Source organism: Nothoprocta perdicaria, unplaced genomic scaffold (genome assembly GCF_003342845.1).
Source record: "Nothoprocta perdicaria isolate Ctin4 unplaced genomic scaffold, notPer1 scaffold_28, whole genome shotgun sequence".
In the NCBI taxonomy this organism is placed as follows: Eukaryota; Metazoa; Chordata; class Aves; order Tinamiformes; family Tinamidae; genus Nothoprocta; species Nothoprocta perdicaria.
Window position 1 is genome coordinate 2,177,966 of NW_020455510.1, and position 15,895 is coordinate 2,193,860.

Consider the following 15,895-nt stretch of genomic DNA (forward strand, 5'->3'; position numbering starts at 1 on the left):
TTTACAGCTTTGGACCTATTTTCAATATCTACATGCTGCATTATCAGCAGATCACCCGCCTATCTAAAATGTTAGTAAAAGCAGAAAATAGTACAGAGCAAGTTATTTGGACCCACAGAACTGCCCGCTCTACAGTTACACATGAAACAAAGGTTATTTCACTTATTCATTCTACTCCTTCAACATACTCCATGAAACAGTACAAACAGATTAAGTCACAAAGCCTGAAAAGAAATGGGCTGAAGTAAGGCAAAATTCTACCTATATACTTTTTTTTCTCTCAAAAATATGGGGGAAGATCCAAAATGAAGCAAAAATAGATGCAGAACCGCACTTTAAAGAGTAACTCTTCTCAGTTTACTTGTTCAGCTTCAAAGTCATATGAAATTAGAACATGCCTTTAACTAAAAGGTATTAATTCTGTAACTCCTTACATTTATCTATACATTTATGTTGTCTAACCAGTTACTAAACTGTGTCCAAACTCGGTTTGTCAGCACATAAACAATCTACAAAAGTTTCAATTTACACACTGCCACGTACAGTGTTATGCAACCAGCTAGCAAAATGTCTTTGAGCCAGGAAAACAAAGAAACATTTATTGCAAAAAAACAGTGTGCAATGCAGCAAGAGAAGAATAAAGAGATTTTTTTTTCCTGTTACCTCCTGCTACCAAAGGATCCACACACGTAGACAAACTGAGTGTATATGCCCACCCCTCAATTACAGAAGGTTTTGTAAGAATCCCTCCAATCCAGATTTTTACCTGTTGAAGCATTTCTTCTGTAGCATTCAGTTTCAACTGATGCCCCTCAAGACAGATTTCCAAGTCGCGGATTTTCTCTCCTTGAGCTTCTACTTGGTCTGTGAGGACACTCACCTGTAATTTGAGAACAGAGCACTAGGAATGCTACTGAATTCGCTGTAAATAAGTTTCAATTACCATACCATTAACATCCAAATGCACATTTTAACAGCAGGTTTCCTTTTAAAGTTTCCAAAATTTCATATTTCTGTGCACTGAAACATATCGCTCTATATCAAGACAAACAATTTCTCAGTCTTACCTATAAATATTTTAACTCCCACAACCAATTTCTCCTGTTTTGTTTTAAAATAAAAAGACCATTTCTAAAGCGTTTGAAGACTATGCATAGGCAGCCYGTGTCAATTCTGGCACAAGTCTGCACAATTCAAAAGCAGCCAACAAGAACATAGGATATTGAAAACACTTGAGGTGGTCCTGCAGCACGTTGGCTGTTTCAGGTTCTGCTGGCATTTTGTTCCCAAGACAGATGAAAGATGAAGACAATAAAACTGTTCATTCGGAAACCAACCAATTACATCAGAGCTTACAACAACATAAAACCAGCTTACCTATCAATAAAGCGTTCTGAAGTTATAAAGAATGCAATGAGTAAAAGGCATGTTGTAGCAGAGGTAAAGTTCTGGTCCAAAACAATTCCCAGCTTTACATGCCAAAACATGAAAAGAAAAGAGGGGAGACACAGACAGTGAATCCCAGGTGAGGCTACCATAAGCAATACTAGTAAAGAATTAGGGGAATGGCAGAATGGGCCAGCAATTGCATTAGAAAAGTCCAGTCTCACTCATAGTTTGTTAAGCTCAAGAAATTACATTTGGCCAGAAGTGCACCCTGATGCACCCAATCCAGGGGTGGGGGGGAAGGACTCTTCAAAGGCAGTCTCTTGCTTAGAAGCTTCTTTGTTATTCCATCATGAAGTAAAGGCACAAAAAATGTCAAGAGGTCAGAAAGCAAAAAAGAAACTGAATTTCCTTCTTCTGTCTGATGCAGCTTCTAGAGGAACTGAAGGGTTAAGTTCTAACTAGTATTATAATCTACCAGGAAAACGCTCAGTGTTAAGTGTGACCTGCAAAGGCATTTAATAAAAATCTCAGCAGCATGAGCTGAATGTTCCAGCAGCGAGGCTGAAGGACACATTAGCCACTTTGAGCTCATACTTCCCCCTCTTAGGGACTACATCTGCCAGATCCTTGAGGGACTCAGTAAACTGCACATAGGACACTGCTTCTGTGCACACTGTACTGCTATGTCTGTGCTGCCTGGCAATGCAACACCCACAGGAGTGAGAGGTATTACATTTTCTGTAAGCATCTCTAAAAGGCAGGAATATTGAAAAAAATAACTAAAGAAAAATTTTAAAAAAATTAAAAACACCTCAGAAAAAAACAGGAAAAAAAAACTGAAGCACTAGGTACATTGGCTGTGATATGCAGACCCTGAGCTCTACGAGGGCCTCCTGGATGCTGCAGCGCTCTACCACAGGGTGACCAGAGGTTGCACTGTGCAGCGGCAGGTTCCGAGGTGCTGTCCCGGATGGCAGAAGTAGCCAGCACAACCTGTGAAGGGGCTGCAGCGCTTCGACAGCCAGTCTGGCGCAGGACTGGCCTGTTTCCAGCTCCTGGCTCCCTACAGTTGGCTGCAGGGGGAGACCACAGTGCCCAGGGCGAGCCAGAGAACAGAGATGCTCCCTGTTCCCAACTACCTTCTCACCTGTCACGCCAAGGATCACACCCAGGAGCCAGGTTTGCACCTGCAGATTCCTTCAGGCCTGTGTCATCTTAGCAGGGGGTATGTGTGTGTATCTCTCATTCTTTCACTGCCTGGATACTGCCTGGATAGAATATGCAGGACTACTGTAAGCCAGGTAACTCTCAGTTGCAGCCAGGCACCTTTATAATATTTTTTTATTGATCTCCACCCATAAGATCTAAAAAGYTTTTATCTGTAGATATGAAAATATGCTAGAATAATGATGTTGACTAAATGTCTTGATTTGATGAAGGTGTGATGACAATAAGAGGAACTTCTGCATCTGATTTTACTCCATTCAGGCTCAGACAGGTGTCCAGGACAGAACAAACAAGACCCTTCGTTGTGAGTTTATGTGACTACATTCTGCAGATATCTATATGTGCAGACAGGGAAACAATTGCTAAAAAACAGCAGATTAAAAACAGGAAAACTATATACTGAGAGGTAACATGCAACTGTTTCTGAGGAGCTTAACTTTAAAATCCAAACAGAAAAGTTGTTTTTGTTTTGTTTTAAATTTGGTAATGGCATTTTTAGCAGAACAGCAATGACAAAATYAGCCAAGCCTAAGAGTATGTATTGTAAACAGTTTACTGCTTATTTAACAACAGCAGTGAGAATTCTCCTCAGCAAATTAATGCAAGTATGAACAGAACATACAGGAGAAAACATGTTTACAGAAACTAGTTACTGAAACTGGAGAGAATGCCTACCCAGTTTTGTTTTATAAAGACATATATAACTATAAATATATGCAACTATATAGAGAAAGGACAGGCAAAGACTGTTTGGAGAATGTCCGGTTTCAGCACTAAAAAGCAGGTAATGTGTAGTTTAGTAACAGTGAAAATATTCAGAAAAAAACTTGAAGTTTAATTTAAAAGGCACAAAATGTTATTTCCTTCAGAACAAACAAATGCCCTATTTTAAAAGAGGTTTGATAAATTGAGAAACAGGAAATCTGGAAGAGTCTAGACCTTCATTTTCCTGACAACTTTTATTTTTCCAGATTACCTTCTCTTTAGCTTTCTAATAAAGTATTAGCGTACAAGCAAGAAAAACATGGTTCTATCAAGCTTTCCCAAGCTTTCTCGAGTSCTCAATTTCTACTCTGAATTTTTCAAATCCTCCACATGATTAGCAGATATAGGACCTAGAAAATCAACTGGTAAAACTTCATAAATGTTGAATGAGAACCACCGCCACAACACTCGGGACTGTATAACATTGTTTCATTTGTATTTTTCCTAAGTTATTTTCCTTCCTTTTTTTTCTTACTTTCCAATTGACCTCTCCTCAAACACCCCACTATGAAATCACCCAGATAACTGATGATTAAATATTTGCTGTTACTCCTGAAGTTGCATTTTCTGGCCAGCTATCACTTGTTCCATGGAAATTCTTAACACGTAGCTTTTACAACTAGATATCAGCTATGTAGAAGTGTTTCCTTTAACACATACCTGCAGTATGAGTGACTCTTTATCTCCTTCTAATCGTGCCAATCTCTCTTGATAGGTTTCATTATTCATAGAAGAATGGAGATTCACCTGTGACTAGGGAAAGAAAAACATGCTGTAAGAACTTCAACAATTAACATTAAAATTTTACGCAATAGTTAATAAGAAAAATACCTATTGAGTAGATGCTATACTGCAAAATACAGGAAAAAAGTCTCTATAAATCCAAGAAGAATGTATCATGGATTAGTGACTCTGAATAGCAAGACCTACTAGACCAGTGTGCCTGATACTACCAACTCTACATCTCATATATTTTAATACTATAGAATTAAATCCTCCTCTGCCTTTTTTTTTTTTTTTTTTTTCTCCCCCCCTCTTCTTCTTCTTCCCCCTCTAACCACTACAGATTTACAGAGAAGTAAGCTTAGAAGAGCATCAAAACCATCTGGTTCATCCTGTAAGATGAAACATTTTGACATCTGATTGTAACATGAACCCTTAGTATTCATTTGCCAGCTTTATTGAGTGACAATTTTCTGACTGTGARTAAACACTTGGATTGGCTTTTTAGCTGTCATAAGAATCCAACTTCAAATTCCCCACAATTACACCCCTTTGCAGAAGGCAACCTATCAGGATAGCTATTTTTTACACCTTGGTTATAATCCCTTCTTCCTCTGTCAATTTCTGCTTTTTTATGGCTTCTTCATTTCTACTGATGTGTTCAGGCCCCACTGCAAGACAAATGTGCCATTCTATGTGCTTTTCTATGTCAAAATTAAACATAGCACTAATCAACGCTAGTGAAGTACTTTCCCGACCAAAAGCCAAAACATTTCAACCATAAAGTGCTAAATTATATTTATATGTGGCATCTCAAGAAGTCAAGATGTGAGGTACTGATATATTAAAGATGTAAAGATGTATTACTTCAGTTTAACTTCAACCTTTTGTATCAAGTAGGTCAGTCAGAGCAGGAGCCCTTCAAAAAAAAGCTTGCCTTAACTGTGATAGTACTTTACTGAAAATAAGGAATCCACATAATTAAAGAAGATTCATTTCTGTATGCCTGCCTACACATTCCTCTGAGCTCAGCTATGCAACCTCAGTCACGCTGCCAGGATTTCAGCCTGGGCTGCTACGCTACTTACCGCGTAAGCAGGCTCTTTTAGAATCTGCAATCTTTAGTCTTGGCAGTGAGGTTATCACKAGTGTTAAAAATCCATTCCTCGCCATCAGGTGCACTTGCCCAGGGGAGAGCCTGCAAGGCTCCTCCAGTGCACCTCTGACTCACACGCCTATGGTGGGGAAAGGCCTTTTTGCACGTAGAACATGCACCATGTATTTAGGGAACAAAAGCACTTTTTTTCAGAAGAAGACTCTCTTGTTAACAAAAGCTAGTGATGAAGACAGCCTAGTCAGATAGATTTTGCATCCTTTCTGCTGCTGTCATTTGCTATTTACTATTCTGGTTTTAAGAAATAAGCCCGTGATCCTTAGGGTCACAAATCTTACTATTATTGTTATTAAGCAGACAAGGAGTTAAATTCATGTCAACACGTTTCTACATGACCAGTCTGTTATGAAATACAGAGCAGGATTCAACATTTTAGATGATTAGTAATTAAGATAAATAGGTCAAAAATCAAATTGCAAATTAAACATTTTACTGCACTCATGTTTACAAAATGTATAGCCCCCTAACGATGTCTGTTTCTCTCAATGACTGTGTAACATCCTCTGTTGGAAGTGCAATACTCAATACCCATGAAAAGGCTAGTGAATAACCCATGCAAGCAGAAAGGAAAACAGCAGCCTTTCCTACAGGTCAGCCAGAGAATACTTAGGTAAAGACACGGAAGTACAGTAAACAGAAAATAAACTGCTAAATGAAAGCGGTTGATGGACATGCAGCAGTTGTTCAGGACTTGGGAAAACTCCATGGCATGCATAAAGACAAGATAAAACACTGTCATATGACACAAGGCCATCTGTGGATGGTTGGAGTTCATTGTGCAGTTGTGAAAGAACACTGGGAGGAAACTTAGCAAGTATACTTAGATGTCACACGTATCAGCAGGGACTGAATACAAGAACCATCACACTCGAGTCCTAGGACTACAGGCCACTTGAATTATTGTAAGACCTCTCTTAAACAGTAAACGTCAGGCTCACTCAACCACAAAACCAAAAGGCTAAGTCATTGAGATTTATTTCAGAGACAGATATTATTTCAGAAGATGTAGCTTTAAACACTAAACATCACTGAGCTCCACCATATATAAGTAAAAATGTCAACTCTGTTTTTTCCAGTGAAAGATTTAGAGAAATGGCAGAGATCATATAAGAAAATTTATGACAAGATATGGCAGTGAATTATGAGGAGAGCTATGCTCAGGAAAGGCCCTGGGAACAGTCGCAAAGGCAGCAGTGCTGCAGAGGAAGTCTCACTGGTGTATTATGCCTACACACTGTGCCTAAGGCGGCTGCAGAGCGATCTTCTGATGCACCTGTCTTACGTTCCTGTGCAAGTTTTGGCAACAGTAAACTGCCCATCTAAGACTGCATCAGATATGAAYGCAAGTGTTTGCTTTCTCAAACAACCAACCGTGAACTGCCTCAGCTTCTTATTCATCTTTAATTCTTTAATTTCCAAAACTGTCTCTGGATTATCCCTTCTCTCCTCTAACTTGGACATAATATGCACAGTATGCACTGGAAAGTCTTGAGTGTCTAAGCATCATTTATGTGATCCAATCATTAGATAGCTCTATTCCAAGAAAAAGGCTTAAATACTCCACTGGAATATATGATACAAAAAACAGACTTTAGAATTCAACAGCTTTTGTACATTTAAGAACAACAGCAACAACAACAAAACCAAAAATTAAAGAGAAAGGGCAAGAAAGGGAAGAAATATTTAGTCAATTTAATTAGCTGGCTTAATTTCAACAGCTTCTTAGATAGGAATTCACTCACTAGAATAAGCATGGAATTTTTATGTTTTCATTCTCCTTATTCTAACAGGAAACAATTCAAAACATTAGAACAGAACAAAAACCATTATTACATAGATTGCCTGCTCAGAAGTTTCTGTAGTAGATCTTATAGCCAAATCTTGATGGCCTATGAAAGTAAGCCCCTTAAAGAAAGTACATATACAAAAGGATAAAATTTCATATGTGCTCTTGTGTGTTATCCAAACATGTCAAATTTCAGGAATCTCTTCAACACAGCTGATTCTAAAATAAAAACAAAAGACTTTACAAGTTGATCATCAAACAGTAATACAGGAATTCATCCCTAGTGCCATGGGATTTCCTGTCGGGCTGGGGGATGGGGGAGGAGTTCGGAAGAAAAATTTGGCAGCCCTGGGGACGGGAGATTTGCAAGTTTTTTCACCAAGTCACGCAGCTCTTAGAAGACAGTTTACATCATAACTCTCCTCCCTTCCTGTTCAGAATCACATGAATCACCTTTAGGTCCACTGATAATTGAAAAAAATGTCTGTGGCAACTACCGAACTTGCCTCAGTGAAAAAATATTAGGGGCATGCTTGATATAGTGTTTTGTATTGCAGTTTAGAGGCTGAAAGCCAGGAGTAGAGCCAGCAGAGTTCAACCAGCTGTTTCTTCATAGACTATTAGTAGCCCACAGACCACAGAATTATAATTCAATATAAGAAAGTATACACTATAAAGCATATTTTTCCAGCATATTTAGAGTTGATAATATTGATAATATGCCTTTTCCATCTTTTGATTACTATTCTAGGTTAACAGAATTACAATTCTGACTCACAATACTTACTGTGCAGTGATGACTTATCTATCCAGAAAAAATATTTTATTTTGGCATCTGACTGTGGCTGTTTTCTGAAATTATCTCTCAGCACTTCACTGTTATCTGAATATACACCCATCTAAACATATGCCCAGCATACATGATAATGAGGAGGAAAAGGCTGAAAGAAGGCCGATTTCTGGATCTGTAACTCTTGTCTTTCGTCTAAAGGCAATGAAGGAAATAATAACAGGAGTTACTATTTGCAATCAYGCCTTGCTGATTAAGAGAAAGTGGCAGTCAGTCTGAAAGAGCTAACAGAATATAGTCTGACGTTAAGCAAAAGCAGAGCTAAGGAAATTTACATAGGCCTTAGAAATATAATTCTTTGATTTTATCTGGATTTTTTTTCTTAATATTAACACCCTTTTTCTCCTCTAAGCAGTTATATTAAATTTATCCTTACAGAAGTCATAAAATTTACTCCAAACAGCATTAGCTATGACTGTAGCGTGACCTCAACCACTCCACCTCTTCCTTGCATAGATTATTCATAATAGAAAAATTAAAGCAAAAGCATAACACTAATGTATACTTATTTCAAGTCAACCATACCAGCTCGGTGTTGCATACACTTGAAAATGAAAGGTTAAAGCAATATGAAGAGACATCTGCAGATGCTTCCACCTCATATGAGGGCATCTCTTTCAAAATAAAAGCTTTTATCACTATACAAAAATTTCCAGAGATGTAGGGCTTTCCATTTTACTGCATTCCATCCTTAACTGCTCAATTAGCTACTATACAATGGCCTTAGACAGCTCACAACACCATTTGTTGTGGATATAGGCCTTTATTTTGGTGATGACATGTAATCAGTTGTGGTTGTATCTACATCTGCACACTGAAATGCTGGCTGTGCTGCTTTTACTCAGAATAAAGTTCCAGTAAAGGCCAGATAGTAGCACAGTAATAAAGCAACAGGACAACTGAGCATGTGAATCCACTAATCTAAATCCCTTGGGGGAGCTGAAGAAAGTTCATACTAAACATGAGAAACTTTGTATTGAAATAAAAAAAAGTTTTTTTTTTTTTAAACTTTTCTCTTGGCTTGCAACAGAAACTTCATCAGTGCCAGAGACACACTTAAGACACTGTGCAAAAAAAAAAGGAAAACACACCAAAGAAAAAAAAACCCTCATCCACTATCTGCCAAATGTTGCCCACAAATTGCCCACTAACTGCTTTCTGAGAAGCTGCTGCTTTAGCTGTAATGTTAAAAGTTCACTGTATATATACAAAGAGTTTTCCATATCCACCTAGAAATGGACTGCTGAAAGACATTCCTCAGTTGGCAATTCCTGTGACCTCCTGGGCTTCAGTATGTGCAGGTCTTACTGATAGGGTTTCTTCGAACACCCCTGTCGTTACAAACTCTGTTGTCATTGAGTTGCATTAAGCCAGGGCATATGCCTGTTTCAGGTGTGATTCTTTTTCTTGGCCAAAATAAGCAACTGAGGTAGTTAGTAATAACTTACTTAGTTYCGAAATTGCCATCATGGCATCACATGCCATGAAGCATGTACAGCTGTACCCACTGCAAAGGTCTGTCTTCCTGGTATTAGGTGAGATGTTACTGACAGTGAAAACGCTTTCTGCTGTCAGAAGCAGGACTACTACAGGCCGTAGTATTATTTCCTTATTTTTCTATTGCCAGAAAATCAAAGAAAAAAAAAGAAAACTGTAAATGTAAAGAAAAATACATTCGCTGTGCTTAACATATAACAGGAAAAGCTGAAGTGTTTTCTGTCTCCACCCATTTGCTCATCTTCTTCTGTCCACACAAATCCACAGCCACTCTTGGCACAACACATTTCATTTTGCCATGAAAACATTTAATGGCTGAAGTGTGGTGATGCTTTATTTATATTTGATCTAAGCACTGCTTTGTTCCTATGGCCAAAGGACACTGTACTCACTGTGCTACAAGTCCACTGCTTACAGCTGCATTCCCCTCTCTAAGATCCTGAAGCTATCAGCTATATCCCCCATTTAGCCTGTTTGAATCTTATGATTCTTATATTTGTGTGTTTGCTGCCCTTATCCAGTCCAAGCCAAACACATCTCACAAATCTGGCTTCACCAACCAACTGCAACATCAAAACTGATTCCAGTCTCCAAAAGGATTTCTGCTGATCATGACATCGGAGGCAGCTTTGGCACACTTCACCTAGGGCTGATGGCAGCACACTGCAGCTGCCCTCTGCTGAGTGCTACTCACTGCTCTGGAGGGTGCTACTTGCACTCTCAGCCAAAGAACAGTTTATGATTGTAGGGTCTGGAAATCAAAACAAGAAACCAAAACAAGATTACTTTCAGTTCTCTTAATTCTGTTCTTCCAAACATGCTCATCCTCTAAAGGAACTTGCTAGAAAAAAAAGAACAGTACTAGTATTCTCCTTTAAGCCCTCCTTATAAAAGGAATTACATACAACTACTGTAGCATCACTATACTCCAATTTCGGGAAAAGAATAAGTGCTGTCTTTGAACACAGCATCCTTTCTGAACTTAGCATTCATAACATTTTGAACATCATCCCAAAGATACCCTATACTGTTAAACCTAGCAAGCAAAACATACCCAAAATACCATTGCCACTTCCATCTGAGAGATTCCTCCCAGAAGCTATTCTTTTAGCCCTCGCCAGTGTGCAGTAACAAGGCCCCTGCATTCACACATCTGGAACAGCACACTTTATCCCTTCGTCTGCACAGCCATGCTTTTAGAAGTGAAATTCAAACCAGAAAAGGAGGTGGGGAGAGCAGAATGGCTATATTCCAAAATTAATTTAAATAACATTTTGTTATGGGCAGCAGAGAGTTATTTAACTGCATAGAGCACAAGTTTAATAGTATAGTGTTACCAATTGCTAGTTCCTGTTGTTTCTTCTCCTTTGCTTACTGTTTACTCCTCATTGAATCTCATTCCTCACATACATTCCAGAAATTTAAGGGCCTCCTTAAATATTTTGGCAAATATTTTGGCAATTAACTGAACTTCAAGCTTCTTAATTTTAAGCTTTTAATCAAAGACATTAATATCATGAATATTTTCTGTTCATTCAAGAATTACAAAAATTAAAGCTCCTGTTCACATTTCATATATAAACATAAAATAGATGTAAATATGCATATCTGACAAAAATAGGGCATGTGTATATGTATGTGTTTTTAATTCACTGTGATGCAGCGGATTTAATATAAATTGCATGTGTATTATTTGCAAGGAAAGTATACACAAGCTAAAACATAGATTTAAAAAAGTATAGCAAAAACATGCACTGCTTACACACCACATACAGTCAAATTAATTTCACACGGTGGGGGGGGGAAGGCGGGGGGGAAAAAGAGATCCCCAGCACACCGTGAAGGATCTACTTTCACTCCATTCATGGATTTCTCCAATATTGAAAATGTTTAAATTATAAAAAATTAGAAGTTAACAAAAGCTCAGTGGTCTAAGGTGAAAATAAGAACAGCAAAAAAATTATTTTACCTATAGGAAGACAAAAATAAAAAAACTCACTAGGGTATGCAGTTAATTCCCATTCAGATAGTTTATCACAAATCTTTCATTTCCACAGTACTTCAAAAACATAATTAAACCAGATAAACTTGCACAAGAGAAAAGCACCACCATTTTAATCTAAAACAAAGGCGTCCTAAACGTCCCATGCAGTACTCTTACAGAGAATTGAGGCACTAATGCAAATACTTTTAAATTTTAAATCATACATACTTTTTTTTTTTTTTTTAAAAGACATACATTCACATGTACGTTACATTTTATTGTATTACAATCTTAAGAGAGCACCAGCACTTACTAGAGGCTAGTACTATTTATTCCAAGTTTGAATGCAGAGTTTCTTTTTTAAAGACAAAAGATAGCTGCTCCTCTCCCCACTCCCTGTGCCTCTATCTCCTGCATGGAGAAGTGCCTATATAATTCATTCCTTGGAAAGAAACTTACGGTACTTTAAATGTGAGGCACTCGTGTTTCCTTCTGCAAAGCTGAAAATTCTGCCTAGTCGTTACAGAGATGTACGTACAGAGAGAAAACAAAGAGCAGCGTATCACTTACCCTCTTGAGCCACGTGAAGTGCTTGTAAATATCAATCTCACCATCCATGCTTTGAGCCCATCTCAGCAATCACAGCACCAGGGTGGAGGAGCCTTGGGAAGCAAGCGTGCCGCTTTGTTCTGCAGCTCTGGCTTCTTCCTCTTTCAACCCCTAACTTCTAAAATCCCGAATGTGTGTTCATATTTCTTCTCCTTCCCAGTCTCAAATGCGTCTCACAGATGTATATATAACACTCTGTATAAACTTAAGACTCTCCCCCAAACATCTGCTTTTTTTTAAAGCAGCAGATCAGTTAGCAATAAGGAACAAGGCAATCTAAAAGCTTCAAAAACATAACTTACTTAATGACTTTTGTTTGCTAAACAGASAACTTTCAAGAATAGTACAAATTTGCAGAAACCATTCCCTTTTAACATTACATTAACAAGCTAAAAATTGTTAAGCTGTCACTGACAAACTATTTTCAAGCAATGCTCTCTCTGGCTTTCTGTTTCAAGAGTGACTGGAACTCATTACCAAGACCCCCTATTTCCTGTCTCTGTTTTACTCTCTGTTTATCGTAACACTACTCAGACTTCTCAGTTTATTTCAGGCATGGTCTAAATCTAAAAATAAGTTCTGCACTTTGAATTACTTGCCTGTTCTCTCAAAAGACATTATAAAAGAGGAGGGACTCAAGAATCATCCAGTGGATAAGTTAATAACCATAAATATAAAAACTACTAATGCCAAAAGCAGCAGTTTTCCATCTTTACAAAAGATGRTGATAGTGTAAATTTTTTTTTTGTCAGTCTCTGCTGAAGCTCAAGTCTCATTACACTGTGACTCGCAACACTAAGATTAATATGTATCCAAAGCAATGGCTCTGGCAACAAGGGGAGTTTAAAATATTTTTGCCTGTTACTGTGGTGTCCTCTAGTGCCTCTACACAGTAGTTATGCTTAGTGTTAACTTCCCGGCAAATCCAGTTTTCCAACTTTATATCTTTCAACAACTACCAGTGGTTCTAACGTTAAGCTGGGCATCTCACTGTTCCACATATGAGGACAACTGCTTGTGTGATGCCTATTAAGAGCAACATCTAGCTGCCCCCATGGCCTTGTCGTGATAATCTCCAAACATTTACAAAACTCCCCCTTGATGGCAATCTCTGCAGCCAAACTAACTCCTGCATTCAAGATGGGGTACAACAGTCATGAAGAGTCATACTACTCTATGCTAAGAGCTGAAAATGCTGAAGCAACCCAATCCCTTGAAAAGCAGTTCTTACAAGGACTGCCTTACTTAGTAATTTACCCACCTTTCAGACTGAAGAAGGTGGACTGAAGAACAGTGAAGGAGTGACAAATTATAAAACAACAGGAAGGGTATAGACCTAAAGTGATAGCTTTAATCAGGTATTTATTACCTGCTGTTACTTAAAGCCACCTGGCAAAAAAAAATGAGACATTTCAAAAAACTTGAGCTTCAGGTCTTTAAGAGGTGCCAATATAGGCACTGCTTATATTTAAAATAATAAGTATAGGCCACAAAGCAAAAGAACAATTAATTGCCAATGTTAGCCRTGCCACAAAACAGCATACGGAGAAGACTCACAGTGTTGTGTGCATAGACAGAACTACTTGTACATGGGTTGTGCAAGTTTATAATGCTGTCTTGATGATAGCACTCTGTTGAATAATTCTTGTCAGAAGCCTTTATAGGCTATTCTGACCTATAGACATGACTTATAGTCCATTAAAAGGATTCTTTAAAAAAAATTTAAAATGTATGATATATACACTACACTTTCTCACATATCTGTCTCTATTGCCATCTGACATCCTGGAGACTGCATGTGGGTTCTCCTGAGATAAAAATGTGAAATTTCCTAAATCTTAAGGCATTTTTTGCCAAAAGCTAGTTATGTGATTATGGAGAATATGAAATGAACCACAGCTACAGAGTCAAAAGTTCCAAATTTCATCTCTGTCAAGAGACACCCTCATTTCAGATTTATTTAGAGGAAGAATGAAACTTAGCTCTATTAAGTAGTTMCACCACACATAACCTCTTAATGATTACTTAAATCATTATTTATTAGAAAAACAAACACCCCAAAAGCCTCTTCCCATTCCAAATTGTATTGCTTGGCAAGCATAGTTACTAAAACTTGAAGAAAACTGTATTATTCCATCTATTGCTACCTCCGCATAGTATCTGAGGTTAGTTGAATACTGATTTCACCTGATAGAAGTATTTTAAATGACAAACATACCTTATTTCTGCCATATGATTTGTCCTGAGTTTCATGCAACAGCCTCTTGATTTTGTTACAGTCATTCTTCCTGCTTAAAAGGTAAACGTGTCTGAATTTTCTGCATCTTATCAGCTACAAATGTTGACAACGTGCATTCCAGACAGTCACGTGTTCCTTTCTAGCCTGTCACCTGCATCCTGAACTTTATGTCCTGCTTGAGCTTTGGCCTGAAAAAGTTTCAGGCACCAAATGAATGCAGACCAATTACTCCAGACTTGCTCAGAATACTTTTTGGTTTCACCAGGAGAGCAGGTTAGTTTCTATGGGCAATAATGAAGATAAGCAAGAAAGATATTTTGCAATACAGGGACTGCTTCACTAGTCTACAACTACTCCCCCCCCCCCCCCGCCCCTTTTTAGGAAATTTGTATCTGCATGTATTCCTTYAATGAGCACTAAATTCTAGTTCAGTGGAGAACAGACATCCCCCATATCATCAAAACCCTGCAGCAAGTGGTACCCAAGAAAGCAGATAATGACCTAGCTATTCAGACACACAACCTATTATCTACTCCAATGCTACCTTGAAAGAAGGCAAAAAAAGTAATATAAGAAGCTAAAAAGCTTCAAATTAGTAATGTTCATAAATATTTTGTATGAAAGGCTTCAATTGCTGAAATCAACTTTAGTTGAACTTCAAACTTGATTATTGAAAGTAACTTGATTATTTTCTTAAGTATTTCATTATTTCAGTGAATTGCAYGCTCATCTACTTGCAGACTAACATACCAGCATGTTGTATACTATTTTCCAAAATAAGTATGATTTGTTTTTTATTTTTGAAAGATGTCAAATGCCACACTTCTGCAATGAATGCCTTAAGGCTATTACGGCATAACACACAATCCTGTTTAATCACTTCAGTAGTGAAAGTGCACTTCTTGTGCATTGGGAATTGCACCAGCATGCGCAGGAAGGGGCAGATCTTCCAGTTCAGTGCTTCCTATGCATCATCAGGTTAGTGCAGAGGAGCTAGGGTGCAGCACAAGACTGGATCATCAACTTATGACTCACACAAATGCTCAGAAAACATATCCATCTAATGTTTCAAGCTGGCAAAAATAAACATGAAGGCATACAGAACGAAGGCCTTCCCACGCTGTCCCAAAGATGCTCACAGGTCAGATTTCAGTGTAACATGTTAATACCACTTGGTAATGGGAAGATTCAGCTAAATATAGTTCCATTATGTCCCTCAACAGTTCAGTTCCACAGTCACATCTACCAGCAGATAAATATTGCGGCTTTAATTGGCATTGTCCAAAATGTAGTCTCTTTCAACTCAGCTGTTGCTGAAAACTTCTCCCGATATGCACATTTAATTCTTTTGATCAGCCATATCCTACATTCAAATTAACTATAATGTTAATACTACATTCTATCTTCATGAAAACAATTGTTCACATATTAAAGTGCTCTACAAAGCACATAGGTTTTCTGATGTTCTGGATAGAGATAGTCCTTTAGTACCTTCAGTTTCTAAGATATTTCTTGGCAGCATAAGCTGGGAATGTTTTYGACCTCACTTGTTTTTACATAGAAACAAAGATTTGCTGTACTCTTAAGATCAGTGGCTTGCTTGGCATACTCTTCAGCAGTTTCCAGTATTAACTTCAAAAAAAAGTAAACAG

The 15,895-nt window shown here is 38.0% G+C and overlaps 1 protein-coding gene across 4 annotated transcripts in view; it reads right to left on the reverse strand.

Annotated features, from left to right (window-relative positions):
- PPFIBP2 (PPFIA binding protein 2) overlaps window positions 1-15,895 on the reverse strand; it is a 64,521-nt gene that overhangs the window by 35,078 nt on the left and 13,548 nt on the right. For 3 of the 4 annotated variants that reach the window (XM_026041112.1, XM_026041110.1, XM_026041113.1), the window contains exons 3-4: window positions 4,042-4,134; window positions 767-880 (exon numbers count right to left, since the gene is read on the reverse strand). In XM_026041112.1, the coding sequence (XP_025896897.1) occupies window positions 767-880; window positions 4,042-4,134 (207 nt within the window). Of the gene's footprint in view, window positions 1-766; window positions 881-4,041; window positions 4,135-11,965; window positions 12,014-15,895 lie in introns of those variants that run through there. The other variant, XM_026041111.1, reaches the window with a different exon arrangement.